This window comes from Pituophis catenifer, unplaced genomic scaffold (assembly GCF_029215685.1).
Source record: "Pituophis catenifer annectens isolate HBS135680 unplaced genomic scaffold, rPitCat1.0.hap2 SCAF_12, whole genome shotgun sequence".
Taxonomy (NCBI): domain Eukaryota; kingdom Metazoa; phylum Chordata; class Lepidosauria; order Squamata; family Colubridae; genus Pituophis; species Pituophis catenifer.
Window position 1 is genome coordinate 10774145 of NW_027256892.1, and position 22163 is coordinate 10796307.

General features: G+C 44.2%; 1 protein-coding gene across 3 annotated transcripts in view; it reads left to right on the plus strand.

The window, feature by feature from the left end:
- Positions 1-22163, plus strand: part of ZMIZ2 (zinc finger MIZ-type containing 2) — a 105114-nt gene that overhangs the window by 66043 nt on the left and 16908 nt on the right. For 2 of the 3 annotated variants that reach the window (XM_070952619.1, XM_070952617.1), the window contains exons 3-11: positions 585-699; positions 3109-3311; positions 6058-6250; positions 7658-7912; positions 9777-9956; positions 11937-12017; positions 15258-15462; positions 16382-16523; positions 17902-18112. In XM_070952619.1, coding sequence (XP_070808720.1) covers positions 585-699; positions 3109-3311; positions 6058-6250; positions 7658-7912; positions 9777-9956; positions 11937-12017; positions 15258-15462; positions 16382-16523; positions 17902-18112 — 1585 coding nt within the window. Of the gene's footprint in view, positions 1-584; positions 700-3108; positions 3312-6057; positions 6251-6745; positions 6778-7657; positions 7913-9776; positions 9957-11936; positions 12018-15257; positions 15463-16381; positions 16524-17901; positions 18113-22163 lie in introns of those variants that run through there. The other variant, XM_070952620.1, reaches the window with a different exon arrangement.

Genomic DNA, 22163 nt, shown 5'->3' on the forward strand with positions numbered 1-22163 from the left:
ATTGCCCTTTAAGGAGATTAGCAGTGTCATAGAGTAGGGATAAACCAGAATCCATTGCAGTTCCTTGAATTTTGGGGTGAGGGAATAGCTAGTTTAAGCTGCAGACTGCATACTTCAAAGTACTGAAAAGGTGACCATAAAATGGGCAGATGGCAAAATAAGGTGTGGAAAGGTGCTGCTTACCTCCTAGGATCTGCCTCACTCTTACTTATGAATCCTAAGGTTCCTCTCCTCCATAGGGTTTAGAGGTTGCACTGTAGTAAGCCTGTAAGTGCACAGAATCACCAGAGGTTCTGGAAAACACACGTCCCATTAAAACTGCTGCTTTCCCCTTCAATTTTGTTGTCTTCCTCCTGCCTGGAATTTGCTGAAAACAGAGGCTTCATTTTATGATCATGACCCATAACTATCTAGCAATCCTATTTTTAAAATTTTGCTCAGGATTGCTTGCTTGCTGTTTCCTCATATCCAGTTGCAAATACCACCCCTGTTTCTCCCTGTGCCCCTTCTCTGAACATTTCCCCAGAGGTTCCTAATTGCTGACATGACACATCAGCTGTATGTTGTTTTGTTTTCCTTTCTAGTGATGGTTCATATGCCTACGAGTCAGTTCCTTGGCAACAGAATACCAATCAGCCTGCAGGATCTCTCTCAGTGGTAACCACTGTTTGGGGCGTCAGCAACACATCCCAAAGCCAGGTACCCTTTTCAGCCTTCAAAAGGGGGATGGTGGAGAGAGGACGGTGGGTGGATAGATGGGGAGTGGATATGGGGCACCCAGTTCAACCCCCTGTCAAATTTTGCTAAAGTATGATCCTGGAGCAGATGTCCCTATGCCATTCTTTTCTACAGGGGGTGGATCAGAGAATTGATTTTCACTTAAAATTATATTTGAGCTGCCCTTAATAGTCCCCTTTGAAGCTTCATGCAACTCTGTGCAGCAATATATGGAAATAACAATATCAAACTAGCAATTATCACTAAAGCCAGTTGCCCAGAAATACAATTCATAAAAAACTTGATTGAGAAAAAGGTGAGTTTTCACAACCTAAGTCTTCTTTCTTTCCAGTGGAGGTATTTTTTTTCCATAAAATCCTTTTTCTCAAAAAGGCTCCTTCAGTCATGCAGGTAAAGAGGAGGGCAGTGAAAGGGACCTCCTCATCTCTGCTGAAAGGGGGACCAGAAACGAGTCATCTACATGACAAAATTCCCAGTGACCCTTCTGCCACCCCGTTCCAGTTTGATCCATGAGGTTTCACATTAGCAGAGAGAGCTGGTAGATAATCTACCAAGAATTACACGGGATTTTCCCTGCCAAGCCCCACCCCACCCCACCCAATTCCTGATACAAAACAGGTAAAAAAAATCATAAACTTTACTTCCAGGTCTAGTACCAGTCTTTCCACATAAATGTTTTATTTTTGTTTATCTAAAACTCATCTATTAGCTTGAGGTCTATCTTCTGGTACATTTCAATCTTCAACTGTTTTGCAAGGAATGAGGCCATACTATGCAAAGTGAAAGTTTCCAAAGGAAGTAGCTATGTTAATTTGTTACAGTAATGGTAAACGACAGAGAGAGGCATTTAGCATTTTAGACTAATTAGTTTTCACAGTTTCATTTTAGTAAAGCCAGAAACTCAATCCACAAAACAAACTGAAAACATTTGTGGTTTAAGAGGAGATAAAATTATTTGTTTAAGGCAAGCAAGCAATATGTAAAATGAGCCACATGTAATTCCAGCTCTGTACCCTGAAAATTTTACAATTTAAATTAATAACACAATTCTAAACATTCCCTCCATGTTCAGTAGGTCTCCTTCACACTTAAAAGCAGTTAAAATTGTCACCGTGAATGTGCTTTCCTGGGAAATGAGTTTCTTCAAATTCATTTGGGACATGTGTCTGAACAGGCATGAGTTGAATATGAGTTGAATGTTGATTCAACATCGTTCATTAAATGTATATTCTATTTTTCCTCTAAGAACGTAAAGCTGCATTTTAGTAGCTCTTCCTTCCATTTTTCCTACAACAAGGCTGTGAAGTAGGCTAGTTGTGAGATAATGTCTGGGCTAAAGTCTGGCAGTGAACTGAGAATGGACTTCATTGGGCTTAACCCAACACCTTAATTTATATTACTCTGATTCTTTTTCTGACATCTGCTGGTGAGATATTAGATTGACCAGGAATTACCAAACATTCCCAACCATAGTCTTATCTGATGAGGAAGAGATAGTGGACTTTTCACAAGCAACACAACAGCCTCTTTCAGCTTTGAGGCCTTGCAGGGAAGAAAAGGTCTTCACATGTTTGCTTTTGTTTGGTCTCTTTAAATGGAATTGGATCTCAGAATTACCTGAATCTCATCTGATTTCAAATGAAAGGAATTCAAAGAAATAACATTTGTAAAAATCAGAGTAATATAAATTAAGGTGTTGGGTTAAGCCCAATGAAGTTCTTCTGAAAAAAGTCAGGAAGCACAGCCTTTCTGATAGTCTTTCTAGTTGTTTTCTGGGTTCCTCTCTTCAATGATATTTAACTTAACAATAGCAGATATTTGTTGTTTACTCCAGATTAAATAGCCTGAGCAATTCCAAAGTTTGAGGTTTGGAAGACACATTGGCAGCAGGTATCTGGCTAGTGTAGGCCATCCCTAATTTTTCTTTGTCCTATACATTTTATGTGGTTTTTAAAAGCTCAAAGCAGCTCCCTGTTTCCCCCTCCCCATTCCCCCATACACATCATACTTTTAGGGGTTGCAAGCCTGAATTGACTTAGTGTACAAAGAAATGAAACAGAAATCTAGTTGACCTCTAATGCTTTTTCCAGCAAGTTGCTGAGATTCTCTAAGAAAGAGAATTGTCAGTTGTCCTCAACTGACAATTGTTGATAGATGCATTGTGCAGAGGAAGCTGCTAGGACTGGATGTAAACTCAGTTCTGATACAAAAGAAATTTCTGGACTTAGAGCATGTGTGGAAACATCTGATTCTTTAACTGTCTGGATTCGGATCTCCTGTCTTATCCCTCTTCACATCTTGCTTGACCACAAATAGATCCTTGCATTGCTGATCTAGTTGAACTCTCTCTCCTCCCTTGATCTTTTGCAGGTTTTTGGAAACCCCATGGGTCCTGGAGGAAACACCGCTGGTAATCCCATGATGCCCAGCGTGGCCAGCAGTGGCTCTGGCATGAACTCACCACAATTTATGGGACAGCAGCCTTTCCCTGAGGGTTCCACAGGCAAAGGTTACGTGCAACCTGGGATGTACAGTCGCAATTCATACCCCGGAGGGCCAGGCTTCACCACAAGGTAGGTCCTGGTTGGCAAGTTGGATCAGCAGATGTGGCGCCTTTGATGGGAAATTATTAACAAATTGTTAATTTGTTGAAACAATCACAGTGAGCAGAGGTCACACCATACATGAAGCCCCAAGCCTGTCCTGGATGAGTTACACAACAGTGAATTGCTCACAAGTAAATATATGACCTCCATATCATGATGTCCTGCTAGGATTTCACCTGGTTGATTGTTCTTGAAACTACTAGTGTGCAATCAACTAAACAAGTGATTGTGCATTGAATCACCAGGAGGGGTGGTTCATTGGTGGGTTTTTCCCTGCCCATGGTGGCTTTCACTGAACTGTTGATTACCCATTTGTGTTTTATTTCTTTGTTTGGTGCTCACTTCAAAACTGGTCTTCTTGAAGGCAGTAAATTTGGTTATAATCTGAAAAGATAAAAGTCCCTAGCAAACAAACTGAAAGAGGCTTCTCAAAAGATCATCTGTGCACCTCTACAAGTGAGAGAGTTCTCCCACTTGTAGGGAAGTTTCTCATATCTCATCCTTTCTTCTGCATGGAGACCTTAGCTCCAATCAGCATTTTTCAACATCAGCAGTTTAGTTAAATCAGGGGGCAGTGCTACGCCTGCCTAGGAATTAATCCTCCTCAACAATACATCTTATTTTTGAACAAAATTACATAGCAATCTATTATTGATTGAACATTCACCCATTTAATGATTGTCATATCTGGGGCTTGGAAGGAATTTCTCCTTACTTCTCTCACTCATATCTGGCAAAAGATGGCCTTCTTAAGAGTTCAGCTCATTGGAGCCACACGGTCCTTATTTGAGTTTTCTCGTTTTACATTTCTAAGCCTCAATAAAGCCAGAGAATGAAATTCCCAATTGCTTTTCAGAATTTAATATTATCCACTACACATGCTCAATGATTGCCTAACCCTGTCTATAAAAGCTGTCCTACCCTAAAGACAGAGGTCTTGTGGTGTTCTGGAAATAAGTTCCAGCCTTCATAATTTGGCAAACATACCTGTAGTGCAGCCTTCAAAAATTATTTTTGAAGCACCCTGGTTACATCATAGGTTCAAAGACTCCTGGAAGACATGCCATTCCATGCAGTTCCAAGTACAGTGGTACCTTGGAATTCATCGTTAATTGGTTCTGGGAGCCACGATGAGTACTAAAAATGATGAGGGCCAAACAAACCATGTGACTAATATGTGATCCCTTGATTCGGCTGGAAAGAATATCAAGTCATGAGGTAGCTGACACCAACCAAGAACCAAACAAACAAACAAGTATTGGGACAAAATTTTTGCACCAAAATGCATCAAGTACCAAATTTGACAACTTTTAGAAGAGTTGAGTACCGAGGTATCCCTGTATTTGTTTTCCTCTGGCTTGTTGGTGTGATTTCTGACAGACCATGAATTCACAGAGTTAGGGGCAGAGCATAGCGGAGTACTAAGGTTAAGCAAATTGACGCTCCTTTTGAGGAGTTGCAGAAATATTTCCTGTGGTTTGTAAACCAGAGTTTGTGTGGCTAAGCAAAACAGGGGTTAGTGGGAGCCCATTTTGAGAATCTCTGCAGCTACCCACCTCTGTCCATTCTCCCTCTCTTGGGAAAAAAGGTCATTTTTTTCTTTCCCTGGAATCCTAAAATAGTTACAACATTTCTTCTTTAATGTTTCCATATAGTTAGTGAATCAACCCCATGTGCCATGAGAGGAGGAGAGTCACCAGAGAGATAGGAAGAGATGAGCTTGTTAGTAATTGCACCCAGAGTCAGCCCCTTTCTGCTATGCCTGTTGCCAAGTCAGTGGGGGAAAGGGTGTGTAAGTGTGATGGCCATCTCATAGTCACAGGTCTGGTTGCCTAATCTCCCAGACGTTATACATCATCATTTTTCCTTGCCTCAGTGGGCATCTCAGCTCCTTCCACTGCATGGAAGCTGAAGATACAATGGGAATTTTTACTGCATCTCCAAAACATTTACCAAGACGTAGAAATCCAGCCTGCCATTACCATCTGAGGAATTGGATTTGGCAACCAGCATCTGGGAGCCTAGAAAGAAGCATGCTTTCTCTGTCTCTCCCTTTTTAATGTTTAGCATCCCACATCTTAATTATATTTCTTGATTTCCTGTGATCTTTTACTTGTCCTATACATGCATGCATATCTGTCCAACCACATTCAAAAATAACAAAAGAAGTTAAAACAATGTTTGAACAGGAAACTCAGAAGCTGAGAGCGATGTAGTTTATGACCAATAGTATTTGAGATTAAAATATTCATAGCCAATGTCTTTAAAAAACAGGACACAATGCTAGCCCTTCTCTCTGTTCCATTCATGTTTCCTAAATGTCACAATTCCTGTACTTGTTTTTCCTCCATTTAGCAGCAGTTCTGAGAGCCCTTAATTTAGGAGTCCCCAACTCCCGGTGTGAGGACCAGCACCAGTCTGCAGCATGCCAGCAACCAGGCCGTGCAAACAAGCAAAGCCCCATCCACAGGATGCAGGCAGCATGCACACCCACACCCCCTCTGGACAGTGGAAAAATATTTCTCCATGGAACCAGTCCCTGGTGCCCAAAAGGTTGGGGGGAGGGTACTGTCTTAATTCATCCTGGAGTTCCAGCCATTTGACACCATGGTCTGTGCACATGAGATTCTGAGGACTTCCAACACTAGATTGTGGCCATCATTAGAGTGTACAGAACATATGCCACCTGGCTATAAACCTGTCTTTTCTCTAGTTATGCAGGGAGCCCAAACGGCCCAGGGGGAATGGGCATTCCTTCTCATACTGGAAGACCCCCGGCAGATTTCACCCAAGCAGCCGCTGCAGCCGCTGTAGCAGCTGCAGCCGCTACAGCCACAGCCACGGCCACAGCCACAGTTGCTGCCTTGCAAGAAAAGCAGAGCCAGGAGCTGAGTCAGTATGGAGCGGTAAGCTGAGCATGTTTGTTTAATGTGGGATAAGAGTGATGGAAAGTGCTAACCAGATGGCAGAAAAGATGCATGATGGGAAGAGATGTGCCTCTATTTATACTTTGTGATACAAGTCCAAGAGGCAGAATTATGAAGCATTTAATAGCACCTACCCAAAGATGGTGCCACTTCAGAAAGTTAAGGAATCACATGCAGCCAGTCCACAAGTTACAGGTTGTCCACTCCTGGAATACTGGATGAGGATAAACTCTCTCCTCCTCTTTCTGTTCTCTGGCCAGAATATGGGTTGAAGTCAAAGAATGAAATTATGTGAATAATACAGGGCAGCAGTGCTGTGTGTTTTTTGGAAGTAACTGAGGAATTCCTATCACCGTGAACAATGAACAGAATAAGAGTTGGAAGGGACCTTGGACCCCCCTGCTCAAGCAAGAGACCGTGTACCATTCCAGACAAGTGACTGTCCAGTCTCTTCTTTAAAGCTTACAATGATGGAGCACCCACAACTTTAGAAGGCAAATTATGAGGTAGATTTCTTCTCTTTTGCTGCAGAGATAGACACAGGGGTGAAAGCCATGGAGACAGGAATTATGTAGAAGGAAATTTCATTTGACATATCCAGAGAGAGGTGTTCAGTCGAGAGATGATATTCCCTCTCATGCTTAGAAATCAGGTCTTTCTGGTCATCTGCAAGGAAGCCGGGATCACAGCATTCTATAATGTTGATCAAGATGACCTTCAAAGTTTCATATGGTTCCCTGTGAACATCTGAAGGCTGCACTGTTCAAGTGTCAACTCTTCCAGTTCATTGTTTATTTTGACCACTAACTACACTACATCCCAAAATATTTTTCCTTGGCTTTTATTTGGCCTTTCTCTTCCTTTACTGAAGTGCCAGAGATGTTTTGTCTACAAGTAGACACAGTGTCATTCTTTGGATCTAGCCTTCAGCAGCAGCTTTAGGGTATGGAGTATGCACATAACAGGAAGGCAACCAGTGGTCCATCAAAGCTAGCATAGCCGATATAGAAAAATAATAAATCCTGGTAGTCAGAATACACAAAGAAGGGGCGGTCATTAGCTTTTTGGCCCCAAATCTACCCATCAAAATGAGGGGTCTGATAGTTGTTCACTGAGAAATGAGCACAGTCAACTCTACAAGGTCTTAGAGTTGAAATAATTGTGACCCAAAGTGAGGAACCTGCAAACGAGACTGCTATGGCTTACAGTTGATGTGCCATGTTGTGTTTGGCTAGTGCTGAAATGCCAGCTGAATTGAATAGAAACATTAGAATTGTGACTACTGTAACATCCAGCATGGTGTAGTTGATCCTACAAACCCATTTCCCTAAGATCTGGCTTTGTGTCAAACCCTATTTAACTTCTTCCCCTTTTCTTTTTCTGGAGATGGGTGCTGGGCAGCCTTTCAACAATCAATTCCTCCCTCATTCGGGGCCTCGAGGACCAACTGTACCTCCCGGGATGAATCCAGCCAACATGTTGAACGCCTCCGGGATGTCACCCATGAACATGAACACAGCAAGGACTCCTACAATGAGCGCCCTGTATGCTGGGCAGAGGATGCCACAGCATGGCTACCCTACTCCACCACAAGGCCAGCAGATACCCCGGCAAAGTGTCAAGAGAACTTATTCCAATGAGGTGTGTATCAAAGGTGGAAAGGTTTTGGAGCTCAAGCTTTGAAGCCTTAGGATACAACCTACGTCCTTTGCCAAGGAGTGTCAGTCTTCCCCATCTGAGTGTTGTTCCATTGTGCTGCAGCTATAATTCTAGAATTTCCAACCAACATGACCTTTGGGATCTGGGCATATACTTCCAGTATGCCAAGTGTGAGAGGACAGGAACAATGGTTGTGTTTGAGAAAGTAAAATAGCTGAAGCAGTCTAAGACAAATAGAAGTGTTATTCACAAAAAGAAGTAATGAAGGAATAGGAGTTACACTAGAATTAAGGAAGAGTGGTGTAGTAAAGAGTGAGTACTAGCTTTTGAGTACTTGTGGGTGTGTTACCTAGAGACCAGGTCACAGAGCGCAGACTTTGCAGAAACTAGTCAACATCCTACATCCAACTACAAGAGCTCAATCTAAGGAAAAGGAAAAGATAAAGCAGAAACAGGAAAGGAAGGAACCTGGGATTCTTCCTACCCAAAATTATAGTAGTCCATGACTTACAACAATTCATTTAGTGAGTGTTCAAAGTTACAACGGCACTGAAAAAAGTGACTTATGACCATTTTTCAGTTACAACCTTTGCAGCATCCCCATGGTCATGTGATCAAAATTCAGACGCTTGGCAACTGACTCATGACAGCTGCTGTGCCCCGGGGTCACGTGATCCCCTTTTGCAACTTTCTGGCAAGCAAAGTCAACAGGGAAGCCAGATTCATTTAACAACCATGTTACTAACTTAACAACTGCAGTGATAACAACTGTGACAAGAAAGGTCGTAAAATGGGGCAAAACTCACTTAACAAATATCTAACTTAACAACAGAAATGTTGGGCTCACTTGTGGTTATAAGTTGAGGGCTACTTGTACTCCTAGTTTTGGAGCTCACTAACCTGGGCTCCAACATAAAAGAATCTGTGACGTCAAGATAGCATGAGGTGATGAAATTACTGCAAGAGATAAACCGAAAGACCCAATCTCAGGAAAGTATATTAGAATTATTAAGTATGTTGGGCATTCTGGGCTCCCTCCTGAAATATTGATAACAGCCAATTTCCTGGGCCTGAAGATTTCATCCAGGCTTAAAATGAGTGAAATAGAGCCTAGCAATTAACATTTTTGGTCTGATCTGGATGCCTGCAATTAGGAAACTTGTTAGTCTCTTAACTGGCTGAAACAGTGCCCTTGCTGAGTCGTATAGTCTCACTGACAGTACCCCGAGACAAGATGGCAGAGACCACACCTGCCACCCTCCAATCAAATCTAGAAAAGAAATTAACACCAGGAGACTGTTCCAAGTAAGATGTGGGGGCATCCAGCAGAGTTCCCCATAACCTTTCAGCACAGAGGTGAGCCATTTGCAAGCTACCCAGGCCCCCCACCCCACCCCAGCATTTCTCTGAGGCTCCCTGAACCAGGGAAGATTGGGTGGGACAAATATTTTTCCAGGGTTTTATGGGTTATGGGGCTAGTGGATAGCAGAGACATAAGACACCCTTAAACCACCCCCAGTTGATTTTTCAAGGAGATGCCTAAACTCAGTGAAATCTTGATGTCCTTCTTGTTTTTGTTTTTTTGTTTTTTTAATTTGATTTTTATGCCGCCCTTCTCCGGAGACTCAGGGCGGCTTACAATGCGTTAAGCAATAGCCTTCATCCTTTTGTATATTTATACAAAGTCAGCTTATTGCCCCCACAAACTGGGTCCTCATTTAACCTACCTATTAACCTATTGTTAATCCCTTCCTCGATTTATTACTTTAAAAACAGTTTACAGATTTAAGCAACATCATTGTATGTGGCTATCACTCAGCTGCCTTTTTTTCTGGATCTCTTCCAGGGTTATCCGGGACAACAATATATACAAGGTGGCCAGTATTCCTCTCAAACCGGACAGTACGCCACGAATGTGCCTCAACCATCTGCTCCATCCCCCTCCTATCCTGGTCACCGGTTGCCACTGCAACAAGGAGTGAGCCATTATCTCTCTGCCTCCAGTACTAGCGGCCCATACTATAAGGTACTCCGTTGCTATGGTAACAGCTGTACCAGATTCTCAGTGAAGGTGAAAGAGACCTACAGACATTCATTCTGTAAGGAGAGAAAGCAGATTCCTAATGGAATGATCAAGAGAACATCTCCCTAAGGAAGGAGGGAGATATCTGTATTTCCATTGGTTTTTCCCTATTATTCTGGTGATTTGTAAGGAAAGCCTCCTCCAACCTGGGTGGCCTTCAGATGTGGGATCTTCACCTCCCAAAATTCTGGGCAATGATCATGGAGAATTCTAAAACAGGAAACCCACAATCCCGAAAATAGTCAGTTGGGGGAAAAGTGGCTTTAAGGTTCTAATAAAATATTCTGTTTGTTCTAATCTTCAGCTAGCAGTCATAAGAACAACTCTTCCCAATCAGAGTCAGTGCAGGTTGATTGAATAATTTCACAGGGCAGAAGAAAATGTTCTCTCAAGGTTATAGAATAAACCAACAATAAAAGGAAAAAAAACATTGTTTCTTGGGACTTAATCCAATGCAGCCTGGGGAAACTGGATCTAGATCCTTTTTCTGTTAGTTCACTTAACCCCATCTCACATCTCTTGAATCTTCAAGTTGTGCTGAAGTATAATTTAAGGTGGTTGTTTTTTGTCTGGTTTACTGCACTGTATGAATCTAGTCTTTATCATTTGTAAATCTTGGTTACAGTTTAGTTCAACTATCCTAGATCTGGCTCTCTTTCAAATAGATTTGATTTCACTTCTCCAAATCCATAGCCAGCATAGTCTTTCAGTAGAAAAGCTGCATCCCTCAGCAGAAGATCCTGTTGGGCAAGGCTATCTTTCCATACTGTGTGAGCCCAACTAAGGTACACATTGGTGTGTTGTATAAATGCAGATGAATGGATGTTTCTTTAATACAGTCTCAGGCCAACAATATAAAATAGCCTACAAGAAAATAATGCTATAGTATATACTGTACAGGTAGTCCTTTACTTACAATTATTCATTTAGTGACTGAAGGTACAATGGCACTAAAAAAAGTTACTTAAAACAGGTCGTCAAATTACAACCATCACATCCTCCCACAGTCACGTGATCAAAATTCAGGCACTTGGCAATCAGCGTATGTTTACAATGGTTATTTGCAATCTTCCCAGTTGTTTTTTGAGCAAAGTCGATGGAAAAAGCCAGATTCATTTAGAGGCCATTTCATTTGCTTAACCCTGCAGTGATTCACTTAAAACTCATAGCAAAAAGGTTTTAACATTGGGTGCAACTCACTAAATAGCCTTGCTTAGCAGTGGAAATTCTGGCCTCAATTGTGGTCATAAATTGAGGATTACCTGTAATAAGAAAAAGAGTTACATAAACATAATATGGGTGGAAGGACTTTAAATCAGGCCTGAGAGAAAATTCTATAATGGTTAAGCAATTCCAAGGTGCTGAGATGCTCCACTCTCTTCCAGTATTCAACATTTAAGAAGCACACAACTTGTAGAATTGGCTTCTAACAATAGTTCATGCACAGCAAACTCTCTCTCTTTGGAGAGAGATTTCAAGTCAGCAGTTCAGTGCAGCTAAGCCTTCTTTTGGGCTGAAGAAAATTGATCAAAAAATTACTAGTGGGGTCAGACCCTATTATAACATGAGAATAACATGTTATATAACATATTATATAACATGAGAATTACATATAACATGAGAATTCAGCGATCTTCTGTTTGTCATTGCTTGCTCTTGGGATAAAATGAGTCTGTAGAATTATGACCTACTCAGTATCTTTTGGAGCAGCATTTCTCAACCTTGGCACCTTTAAGATATGTGGACTTTACCTCCCATGCTGGCTCGGGAATCCTGGGAGTTGAAGTCCATACATCTTAAAGCTGCAAAAGTTGAGAAGCACTGCTTTGCAATCAAGGTGGGATGGAACTGGATAACTCCTGCCTTGGGAATCAGGGCCCAGATTATTCTAGTAACAAATGCTTTTGACTTTTCTCTTTTTAGCCTACTGATCAGTTCAATGGTCAAAATGCCAATTTTAACGGTGGCAACTTCAATACCTATGGACAAGCTACTATGAATGGGGTGAGTTCTGTTGTATGCTCCTGATAAGGCTTTCTAAGGTATTTGGCAATAATGTAGAGCTGTGGTGGCACAGTGATTAGAATGCAGTATTGTAGGCTAACTCTGCTGACTGCCAGCAGTTCGATCCTGAAGGACTTGAGGCTGACTCAGCCTCCCATCTTTCCGGTAAAATGAGGACCCAGATAGTGGGGGACAATATGCTGATTCTGTAAACTGTTTAGAGAGGGCTGTAAAGCACTGTGGAGTGGTACATACCATAAGTGCTATTGCTATTGTTAGATGTCGGGTGTTATCTCTCTGCCATATTTCCACAACTTCTGAAGGCAAGCTATTCCACTGGATGATTGTTCTTACTATCAGGAAATTTCTCCTTAGTTCCAGGTTGCTTCTCTCTTTAATCAGTTTCCATCCATTGCTTCTTGTCCTGCTTTCTGGTGCTTTGAAAAATAGATCGACCCCCTCTTCTTTGTGGCACCCCTCAAATATTGAAACACTTGCTATCATGTCTCCCCTAGTCCTTCTTTTCACTAGGCTAGACAGACCCAATTCCTGCAACTGTTCTTCCTATGTTTTAGTCTCCAGGTCCCCATCTTTGGGGGGGCTGGAGATCTTCTTCACCAATCTCCTCTGCATTCCAGGATGGCTTACTCATGTGTTTTACATAGATTCACAAAGTCCTTCCACCTAGAACATACCTTCACATCTTCCCTCATTCATCCACTTCTCTTTCCTTTTACAAACAAAACACAACATCCTGTCTTCATTGGGTCATTTTTCTTGTTTCTTAAACAGAATTGAAGCAAATGGAGCATCATGTAAGCAAGACTTTGACTTTGTGTATTTTTATATTAGTTTAGAATTACCATCAACCTCTTGCTGGGTTCATTTTTTGACTGACATCTTTTCCATTTTTATCCCACTTTAAAAAAAAAACACGGAGAAACACTTTATTTATTTATTTATTTATTTATTTATTTATTTATTTATTTATTTATTTATTTATTTATTTAATTTTTATACCGCCCTTCTCCCGAAGGACTCAGGGCAGTGAACAGTCAGAATAATATACATATAATGTGAAATAAAAATAATTTAAAATAATTAAACCGATTTGGCTCATCAATTAAGATCCTCAGCGTAGAATTTAGATAAACTGAAAATTTATGCCAGTCTGGCTTGGTGAAATAGAAAGGTCTTCAAGGCACGATGGAAAGTACGGAGATCTGGGATCATTCGTATCCCTGGGGGTATCCTGTTCCATAGGGCAGGTGCCCCCACAGAGAAGGCTCTCCTCCTGGGAACCATCAGCCAACATTGCTTTACTGATGGCACCCTGAGGAGGCCCACTCTGTGGGAGCGTACTGGTTGGTGGGAGGTTATCGGTTGCAGAAGGTGGTCTCGTAGGTACCCAGGTCCTAAACCATGGAGCACTTTAAAGGTAATAACCAGCACCTTGAAGCGCACTCGGAAGACCACCGGGAGCCAGTGCAGCTCGCATAGGAGACGTGTTACATATGAGCGCCATGTCGCTCCCATAATCACCCGTGCGGCTGCATTCTGCACCAGTTGGAGCCTCTGGGTGCACCTCAAGGGTAGCCCCATGTAGAGGCTAACTGAGTTAAAGAAAGGGGGTAATGTGTTAACAAGAAGTTGCGCTCTCTTGCATCTTTTTGCAAGTTATTTTTTGTCCATTTTTAATACTTTTCTCCTGTGAAATCTCAAGAGGTTAGCTCCTATTCCCTATTATGGGTCAGAGTTGACCTTTTCACTCAAAGAGAATAATGTTATATTTTAACTTCCAAGAGCTTCTCCTTGGTGTGGCCAAAGTTGAGTGTATTTTTTTTCTAACTGTTTTTAGCTGGAAAAAATGGACATTTGGGGGAAAATTGAAATATATATTCACATGGTAAAAAGCACAGTCTGATACCAGATTTTGCAGCCCCCCAAATAAGATACAGGCATAAACTGTCTCTCATCTACAAGAGAGTAGTTTCTAGTGCTTTTCATAAAATAGGAGAGAGAAAAGGCAAGAAGTTGCACATTGATTGAAGTATAAATAGCATTCTTATTTGGTACATAGAGATCACAATGTGATCGACAGTAAATCAGGAAGTCTTGCATCTTTATGTCCTTGTTTACCCACTGCCAGTTCAGCTTGAGAAGCCTAACATGCAATATTTTTTAAGGCGGTCTATAAAGATACAAGGAAATGGTTGCTTCTGTAAAACAATTGGCCCATTCATAGGTGGCTGGTGACTAGCAAAAAATGAGAACAGGCCAACCACCAGATTACAGCCAAAAAGTCCAAAAGAGGAAACCAGCCATGTAAAAACAAACTAGATTCTGCTCACTGTTGAGAGTGAATGAATGATCTTGCATTGAGAGTTACATTGTTTGACTAGTCCTTGGGTGCATGATTGTAAGGGTTTGATACTTTAAAGTAGGGGTGTCCAACCTTGGCAACTTTAAGAACTGTGGACTTCAACTCCTGGCTAGGGAATTCTGGGAGCTGAAGTCCACAAGTCTTAAAGTTGCCAAGGTTGAACACCTCTGCTTTAAACAGTCTTCTTATAATTCTTCCTATTGCATAATTCTAAGTACAGGTAGTCCTCCACTTACAATAGTTCATTTAGTGACTCTTCAAATTTACAATGACTGAAAAAAGTGACCTTATGACCATTTTTCACATTTACGACTATTGCAGCATCCCCACGGTCACATGATCAAAATTCAGATTTTTGGCAAGTGATTCATATTTATGATCATTGCAGTGTCCCAGGGTCATGTGATCCCCTTTTGTGATCTTCTGACAAGCAAAGTCAATGGTGAAGCCAGATTCACTTAACAACCGTGTTACTAATTTAACAACAAATGTCTTAGCAACGTAAATGTTGGGCTCAATTGTGGTCATAAGTTGAGGACTATTTGTAATCATTTTGGGCAATAATGGCTTGGTGGGGAAGACCCATAGAAAAAAGAGGTGAGGAAGCCTCAGCACACGGACCTGCCAATTTTTCCCACTCCTTCGTGTCCATGAGGTTAATGCATCTCAAGGATGTTAGTTTGGAAAATATGCATTCAGTAGAATGTAAATGCAGTCACCTTTTTCCTGGTTCAATGTTCAGAAGACTTTCAACTTGTATTCCATTGTGTAAAGTTTGGGATTGTTTTTACTAGAACGTGGGCTGAAGCTTCATAAGAGTTGATAACATCTGAGTTATAATTCTGTTCTCTTTGTAGCCGGGAAGATCTATGCCTGGCTATCCAAGCTCTCCTTTACCTGGTAACCCCACACCTCCGATGACCCCTGGAAGTAATATCCCTCCCTACATGTCCCCAGGACAGGATGTGAAGTCACCATTTCTTCCAGACATCAAACCCAATATCAATTCTTTGCATCCTTCTCCATCTCCCAACATTGGTTCTTTGCATCCTTCTCCATCTGGTAAGTCTTAGACGCTGAGAAGATCTTTCCAATCTGGCTGATTTATGGCTTCTCCTAGCTAAAGAGGGTATGAGACATCATTTAGTAATGACAATTCACTAGTTAATTGATTTACTCATTTACAATATTTGTAGATCAACTCAGTTGTGAGAGTTGGGATAGTACACAATAAGGTAGGAAAACCAACATAGCACTCAAGTGGCAAAGCTTTTCTTGACTGTACCACTCCATTTTGCAAAACACACACTTTTTTAGCAAGAAAAATTCATTCTGGACGTCTCCCTCATTATTTTTTTTTTAAGGAGCAAGGCACCTTTCCCCAAAAGATATTTGAAAAATGAGGCACCCAGTTCACACAGGTGTGTCTGTACATCTCAATGCACCACCACCACCCCACAACTCAAAATGGTTGAGTCCTAGAAAAACTTCCCCTCTGAATTCTACATATTGGCTGGGCTCTGGACCGTGATGTGAATTTGGGACCACGTGCAGAGCAATGGAATTTTGGGGGTCAGGTGCGTTCCGTGGCAGTTAAGGAATGGCAGTTTGGTGCTGGGGGAAAAAATCTTGAGAGACTTCCTTAACTTGCAGTTGGAATAGAAAGAAGAGGGAGTGCCAAAATCCATTTCCCAAATGCTTGCAAAATTCAACAGAATTAGGGGGAGGAAAGGAAATGACAGCCCTGGTGGAGTCAAGGCAGAAGCCAGGCCTGTTCTTCACACCACCTGCAGCACTTTTCCACCTGGCTGCCCCTTGCCATGCCCCACAGCCCAGACAATCTCTTACTATGTCCCCTGTTGCTGGGTCAGCCTGTCTCCCTCCATGCCTGCCTTGGCTCCTCTGCCCCATATCATCCCTGCACCTATGGCTGTGCACCTTCCACTCATGATCAGCCCACTCTCTTTTCTTGTCCCACCAGGAAACCCTTGTGATGAGTTGCGTTTGACCTTCCCTGTACGGGATGGTGTAGTGTTGGAGCCTTTCCGCCTTCAGCACAACTTGGCGGTCAGCAACCATGTCTTCCAGCTCAGGGACTCTGTTTATAAGACACTGATGCTCAGGTGAGACCTATGATGATTTTCCTAAGTTCATCCTACTAAGTAAACACATCACCTTGTTCTTTCTCTAACCAAGAATTGGCTTCTGCCACCCTGATCGTTAAGTATAGGCAGCTTTTGAAAGATGATCGAAAGTGGTGAGCTGGGAGCAGAGGATAAACTAGAACGTACTTCATCATTGCTTTTGAGCCCACATTCGAACAAAGCAAAAGAGCAAAGCTCTAAACTGTGTTATTTGCCTCCTAACTCCAACAGTCCTGAAAACCAGAAAAGGTTCTTTGAACAAGACCTATTTATGATCTCAAGTCCATCTTTCTGTACAATAGCACATTTCTGCCCTGTTGTTTCTACAGCCTTGGTCCATATCTTCTTTCTGAAATAGCACAGGAGAACTCTGAGAATTATCCAGTTCACCTTTAGGTGGAACATTTTAATCGGCTGTTTTTGCAAAAAGCAGCAACAGGTTTATTCTGAGTTTCTGGGCTGTACCTGGCACTCACTTGAACACTGTGAGAGGCTCTTTTGCAGATCGGTGAATGTTCTGGGAAAAAATGAAAATGTTCTGGAGAAAAAAAACAATAATACAAGTGAGGTTATTCAAGGATTTGCTTTGACAGCGGAGAAACAGTGGAGGGAAAACAGTAGAGAATCAAAGGGAAAACAGTAGTAACTATCAACTAGTTGTTAACTGCTTCATTTCAGTTTATTTATTAAATTATGTCCTGTCCATCTCTCTACCAAGTGACTTTGTTTCAGTTATCATTAAGGAAGGTGTTTGGATATTATCCTGCTGATTTTAGTACAATAATTATTTCAGATAACTAGTTGACAGGTCTGTTTGAGAGAGACTTTCCAAAGATTTCACCAAAAAAATTCTGGCCCTTCTCCCCTAGGCCTTTGTAGGTATTCTTTTGCTGTGTGAGTAAACAATTTCATAAATCTTAACCAATGAAGAAGGAACTTCCCTTAGCTGGGGGGAAAACGTTTCCCTGTCTCTTTAGGAGAGTGTTTCCCACCGTTGGTAAATTAAAGGTGAGAGGACTTCAACTCCCAGAATTCTCAGCAATTGCCATGCATTCCCAGGGAGAACTCAACAATAGAGATGAGGAACTGTGGTCCTCCAGCTATTGAGCCGCTACAGTTCTCAGCACCCATCGCTTTTGGCAGTGTTCTTTAGGGCTATTGGGAATTGCACCCCAGTAACACAATTCTCAGCAGAAATTGAGGACCACAGGTTCATAGCCAAAAGAGATGGGACAAGAGACCATAGCAGAGTTTTCTCCCATTGCTAAGTTCTTATCCCATGGTCTCCTTGCTTTCTCCAAGGCACCATGAGGATTTTCTTTAGAAAGGCATTTTGTGGTTCCTCTCTGCTTCTCAGGCCTGATTTAGAGCTGCAGTTTAAATGCTACCATCATGAGGACCGACAAATGAACACCAACTGGCCAGCCTCAGTCCAGGTCAGCGTGAATGCCACCCCTCTGACCATCGAGCGGGGAGACAACAAGACTTCACACAAACCCCTCTACCTAAAGCAGGTCTGCCAGCCCGGCAGGAACACCATCCAGATCACAGTCACGGCTTGCTGCTGTGTAAGTTCAACTTCTGTTTGTTTGGGAATGGTCTATAGAGTGAAGATAGCAGCTTCTCTGAGCCTCTGTTTTGCTGTGAAGGGTATTGATACTCCAAACTCCTTCATAACAGATGGCCATCTCCTCCTCCATTGCCATTTGTCCTAATTCCCAAAATTTCTGTATCAGCTTTTTCCAACTTGAGGTCTGTTGAGTAGGTGGAGATGGCTACTCCCAAATTCCTTTAGGATGAAGGATTCTACAGGACTGCAGTCCCAATATACTCAAAGGGCACCAGATCGGGGAAGACGGTCTTGGCCTACTCTTGGCTGGATGAATTCTGCCACTAAATCCATACAGATGCAAGAAGTCCAGGATAAAGAGGACGTTTCCTCTATTTTAAGCCAACCGAGTTACCTTTGTCATTCCTTGCAGCAGCAAATTCATAAGTGGATTGTGTGCTACATATGATACCATTTCCTTGTGGAGCAGCTTTTCATACTATTTTCATTGATTGGTCCCTGGGTTCAAATATTTTATTTATTTATTTATTTATTGAATTTCTATACCGCCCTACTCCCGAAGGACTCAGGGCGGTGTACAGCCATAAAATAAAACACATAGATATACAAAATTTAAAATCAAATAAAATGAATTAAATAAATTTGGCTGAATTAATACCCATAATTTAAAATACCCATAATTTTAAAATACATTAAAAAATTTAAAATTTACACTTAAAAGGGAGAAGATTTAGGCGAGGCCCGCTTGATGAAATAAAAGCGTCTTCAACTCGCGGCGGAAGGTGCGCAGATCCGGAATCCTCCGTATCTCTGGGGGGAGCTCATTCCAGATCGTCGGTGCCCCCACAGAGAAGGCTCTCCCCCTAGGGGCCGACAGCCGACATTGTTTGGCCGACGGCACCTGGAGGAGCCCCTCTCTGTGGGAGCGTACTGGTCGGTGGGAGGCTGTTGGTGGTAGTAGGCGGTCCCGTAAATAACCAGGTCCTAAGCCATGGAGCGCTTTAAAGGTGGTAACCAGAACCTTGAAGCGCACCCGGAAGACCACCGGGAGCCAGTGCAGCTCGCGCAGGAGAGGTGTTACATGGGAGCTCCATGTTGCTCCCATAACCACCCGCGCGGCCGCACTCTGCGCCAGTTGGAGCCTCCGGGTGCACCTCAAGGGGAGCCCCATGTAGAGAGCATTACAATAGTCCAGGCGAGAGGTGACGAGGGCATGAGTGACTGTGCGTAACGAGTCCCGATCTAGAAAGGGACGTAACTGGCGAATCAGGCGAACCTGATGAAAAATCCTCCCGGTCACGGCCATCAAGTGCTCTTCTAAAGACAGCCATGAGTCCAGGAGGACGCCCAAGTTACGAACCCTTTCCGTGGGGGCCAATGATTCGCCCCCAATAGCCAGCGATGGCGCCAGCTGACTATGTCGGGACGTCGGAAACCACAGCCACTCGGTCTTGGATGGGTTGAGCCTGAGCCCGTTTCTCCCCATCCAGATCCGTACGGCCTCCAGGCACTGGGACATCACTTCAAGGGCATCGTTGGGGTGATCCGGGGTGGAGATGTACAGCTGGGTGTCATCAGCGTACAGATGGTACTTCACCCCGAAACCACGGATGATCTCGCCCAGCGGCTTTACATAAATGTTGAACAGAAGGGGCGAGAGAACCGATCCCTGCGGCACCCCACATATAAGGGGCCTCGGGGTCGATCTCTGCCCCCCTGTCAACACAGACTGCGACCGGTCAGAGAGAAAGGAGGAGAACCACCGTAAAACGGTGCCTCCCACCCCCAACCCTTCCAGCCGGTGCAGCATGATACCATGGTCGATGGTATCAAAAGCCGCTGAGAGGTCTAACAGGACCAGGACAGAGGAACAACCCCTGTCCCGAGCCCTCCAGAGATCATCAACCAACGCGACCAATGCCGTTTCCGTGCTGTACCCAGGTCTGAAGCCCGACTGGAACGGATCTAGATACGACGCTTCATCCAGGTACTGGGGTAGCTGTCGCGCAACCACACTCTCAACAACCTTCGCAACAAAGCAAAGGTTGGAGACTGGACGATAATTAGCCAATACTGCCGGGTCCAGGGAAGGCTTCTTGAGGAGAGGCCTTACCACTGCCTCTTTCAGGGCGGCGGGAAAGACACCCTCACCCAACGAAGCATTTATAATCTCCTGGAGCCAGCCTCGCGTCACCTCCCGGGAAGCCAGCACTAACCAGGAGGGACACGGGTCCAACAAACATGTGGTCGCGTTCAATCTACCCAGAATCCTGTCCACGTCATCTGGGGTCACAGGATCAAACTCATCCCAGATAACAGTCTCAAGACCTGTCCCCGTCACCCTCTCTGGATCTATCCCGTCAGAGTCCAGACCTGCCCGAATCTGAGTGATTTTGTCATACAGATACTGAACAAAATCCTCGGCTCTTCCCTCCAAGGGGTCCTCCCGCGCTTCCTGGTGGAGCAGGGAGCGGGTCACCCTAAACAGGGTGGCCGGGCGATTATCTGATGACGCAATAAGAGCAGTAAAATGAGAACATTTTGCTGCTTTTATCGCCACTAGGTAATTCCTAATATGAGATCTTACCAGTGTTCGGTCAGATTCAGAAAGACTAGCCCTCCAACAGCTCTCTAGGTGTCTTTTCCGGCGCTTCATCTCCCTCAGCTCCTCGGTGAACCAAGGAGCCAGGCGAGATCGGCGCCGGGTCAGAGGCCGCAAAGGCACGACTCGATCCAGGGCTCCAGCAGCCGCCCTATCCCAGGCGGCCACTAGGTCCCCAGATGAGGCGTGAGCCAGAACCTCCGGGATTGGCCCAAGCTCCATCTGGAACCTATCAGGTTCCATCAGGCGCCTGGGGCGGTACCATCTTACTGGTTCCGCCTCCCTGCAGCGGGGTGCCGCGGTTCGAAGGTCAAGGCGAAGGAGCGAGTGATCTGACCATGACAAGGGCTCGATGACTATATCCCCTATCTCGAGATCACTCAACCACTGTCCAGAGACAAAAACCAAGTCCAGTGTGTTTCCCCCAGTGTGCGTAGGGCCATGAATTAGTTGGGTCAGGTCCATGGCCGTCATGGAAGCCATGAACTCCCGAGCCACCTCAGACGCCTCACCCACGGATGGCAGGTTGAAATCCCCCATGACCATAAGTCGGGGGGTATCCACCGCCACCGCGGCAATAACGTTGAGTAGCTCGGGCAGGGCTGCCGCCACGTGGCAGGGAGCCAGGTACGTGATCAGCAAGCCCATCTGAACCCCGTGGCCCCACTTCACAAGGAGGGACTCACAACCAGCTGTCTGAGGTACAGTGGTCTCCCTCGGCCTAAGGCCTTCTCTAATAATAACCGCTACTCCCCCGCCCCTCCCCTGTGACCTTGGCTGATGGAATGTGTGGAAACCTGGTGGGCACATTTCTACCAGAGGGACCCCTCCAAAGGGGGGGTCCCCAGCGCCGTCTGACCATCAGCTTGCCTCCACAGCAACCGCCATCACCGCTGCCCCCGCGCCCTTGTCGCCAGCCCCCGAAAGAGATTTAGAGCCTGGCGACGTCCCAGAGATCTTCAGGGGGTGCCCGACACATCTTGCAACCCTTCGGGCAACCCCCCCGGGCTTGGAAAACTCGCCGCGCGGTGGGCTCCCCCGGCACAGCGCCACTCCAGTCAATTGCTGGCGTCCGGCTGTTAGAAAAACGCCGCCGACGTTGCCGACGCCCAGCTGATCAGCCTGGCGCTCCATGCATCGCCCCTTCCTCTCTGCTCAGTCACGGAGGGAAAGAAAACCCTCTCCGTGCTGGCCAGGAGCTCCCCTGACTGGTCCTGGGGTCGGAGCTCTTCAAAACGACCCCCAAAGAACCCAAAGGGTAGGTCGGCGCCCCATCCTCAGATCGCGATCCCAGCGGGCGCCGCCATCTTGGACATCTTGGACAATACCCACTTCTATGGGTTCAGAAGGCCCTTTTTGTCTGTGTGTCCCAACTTGGACATTTAGGAAAGAAAGATCTTTGAACTCCATTTTGTTCAAGTGAAAGGTTCAGTGTAGTCAAGCAGCT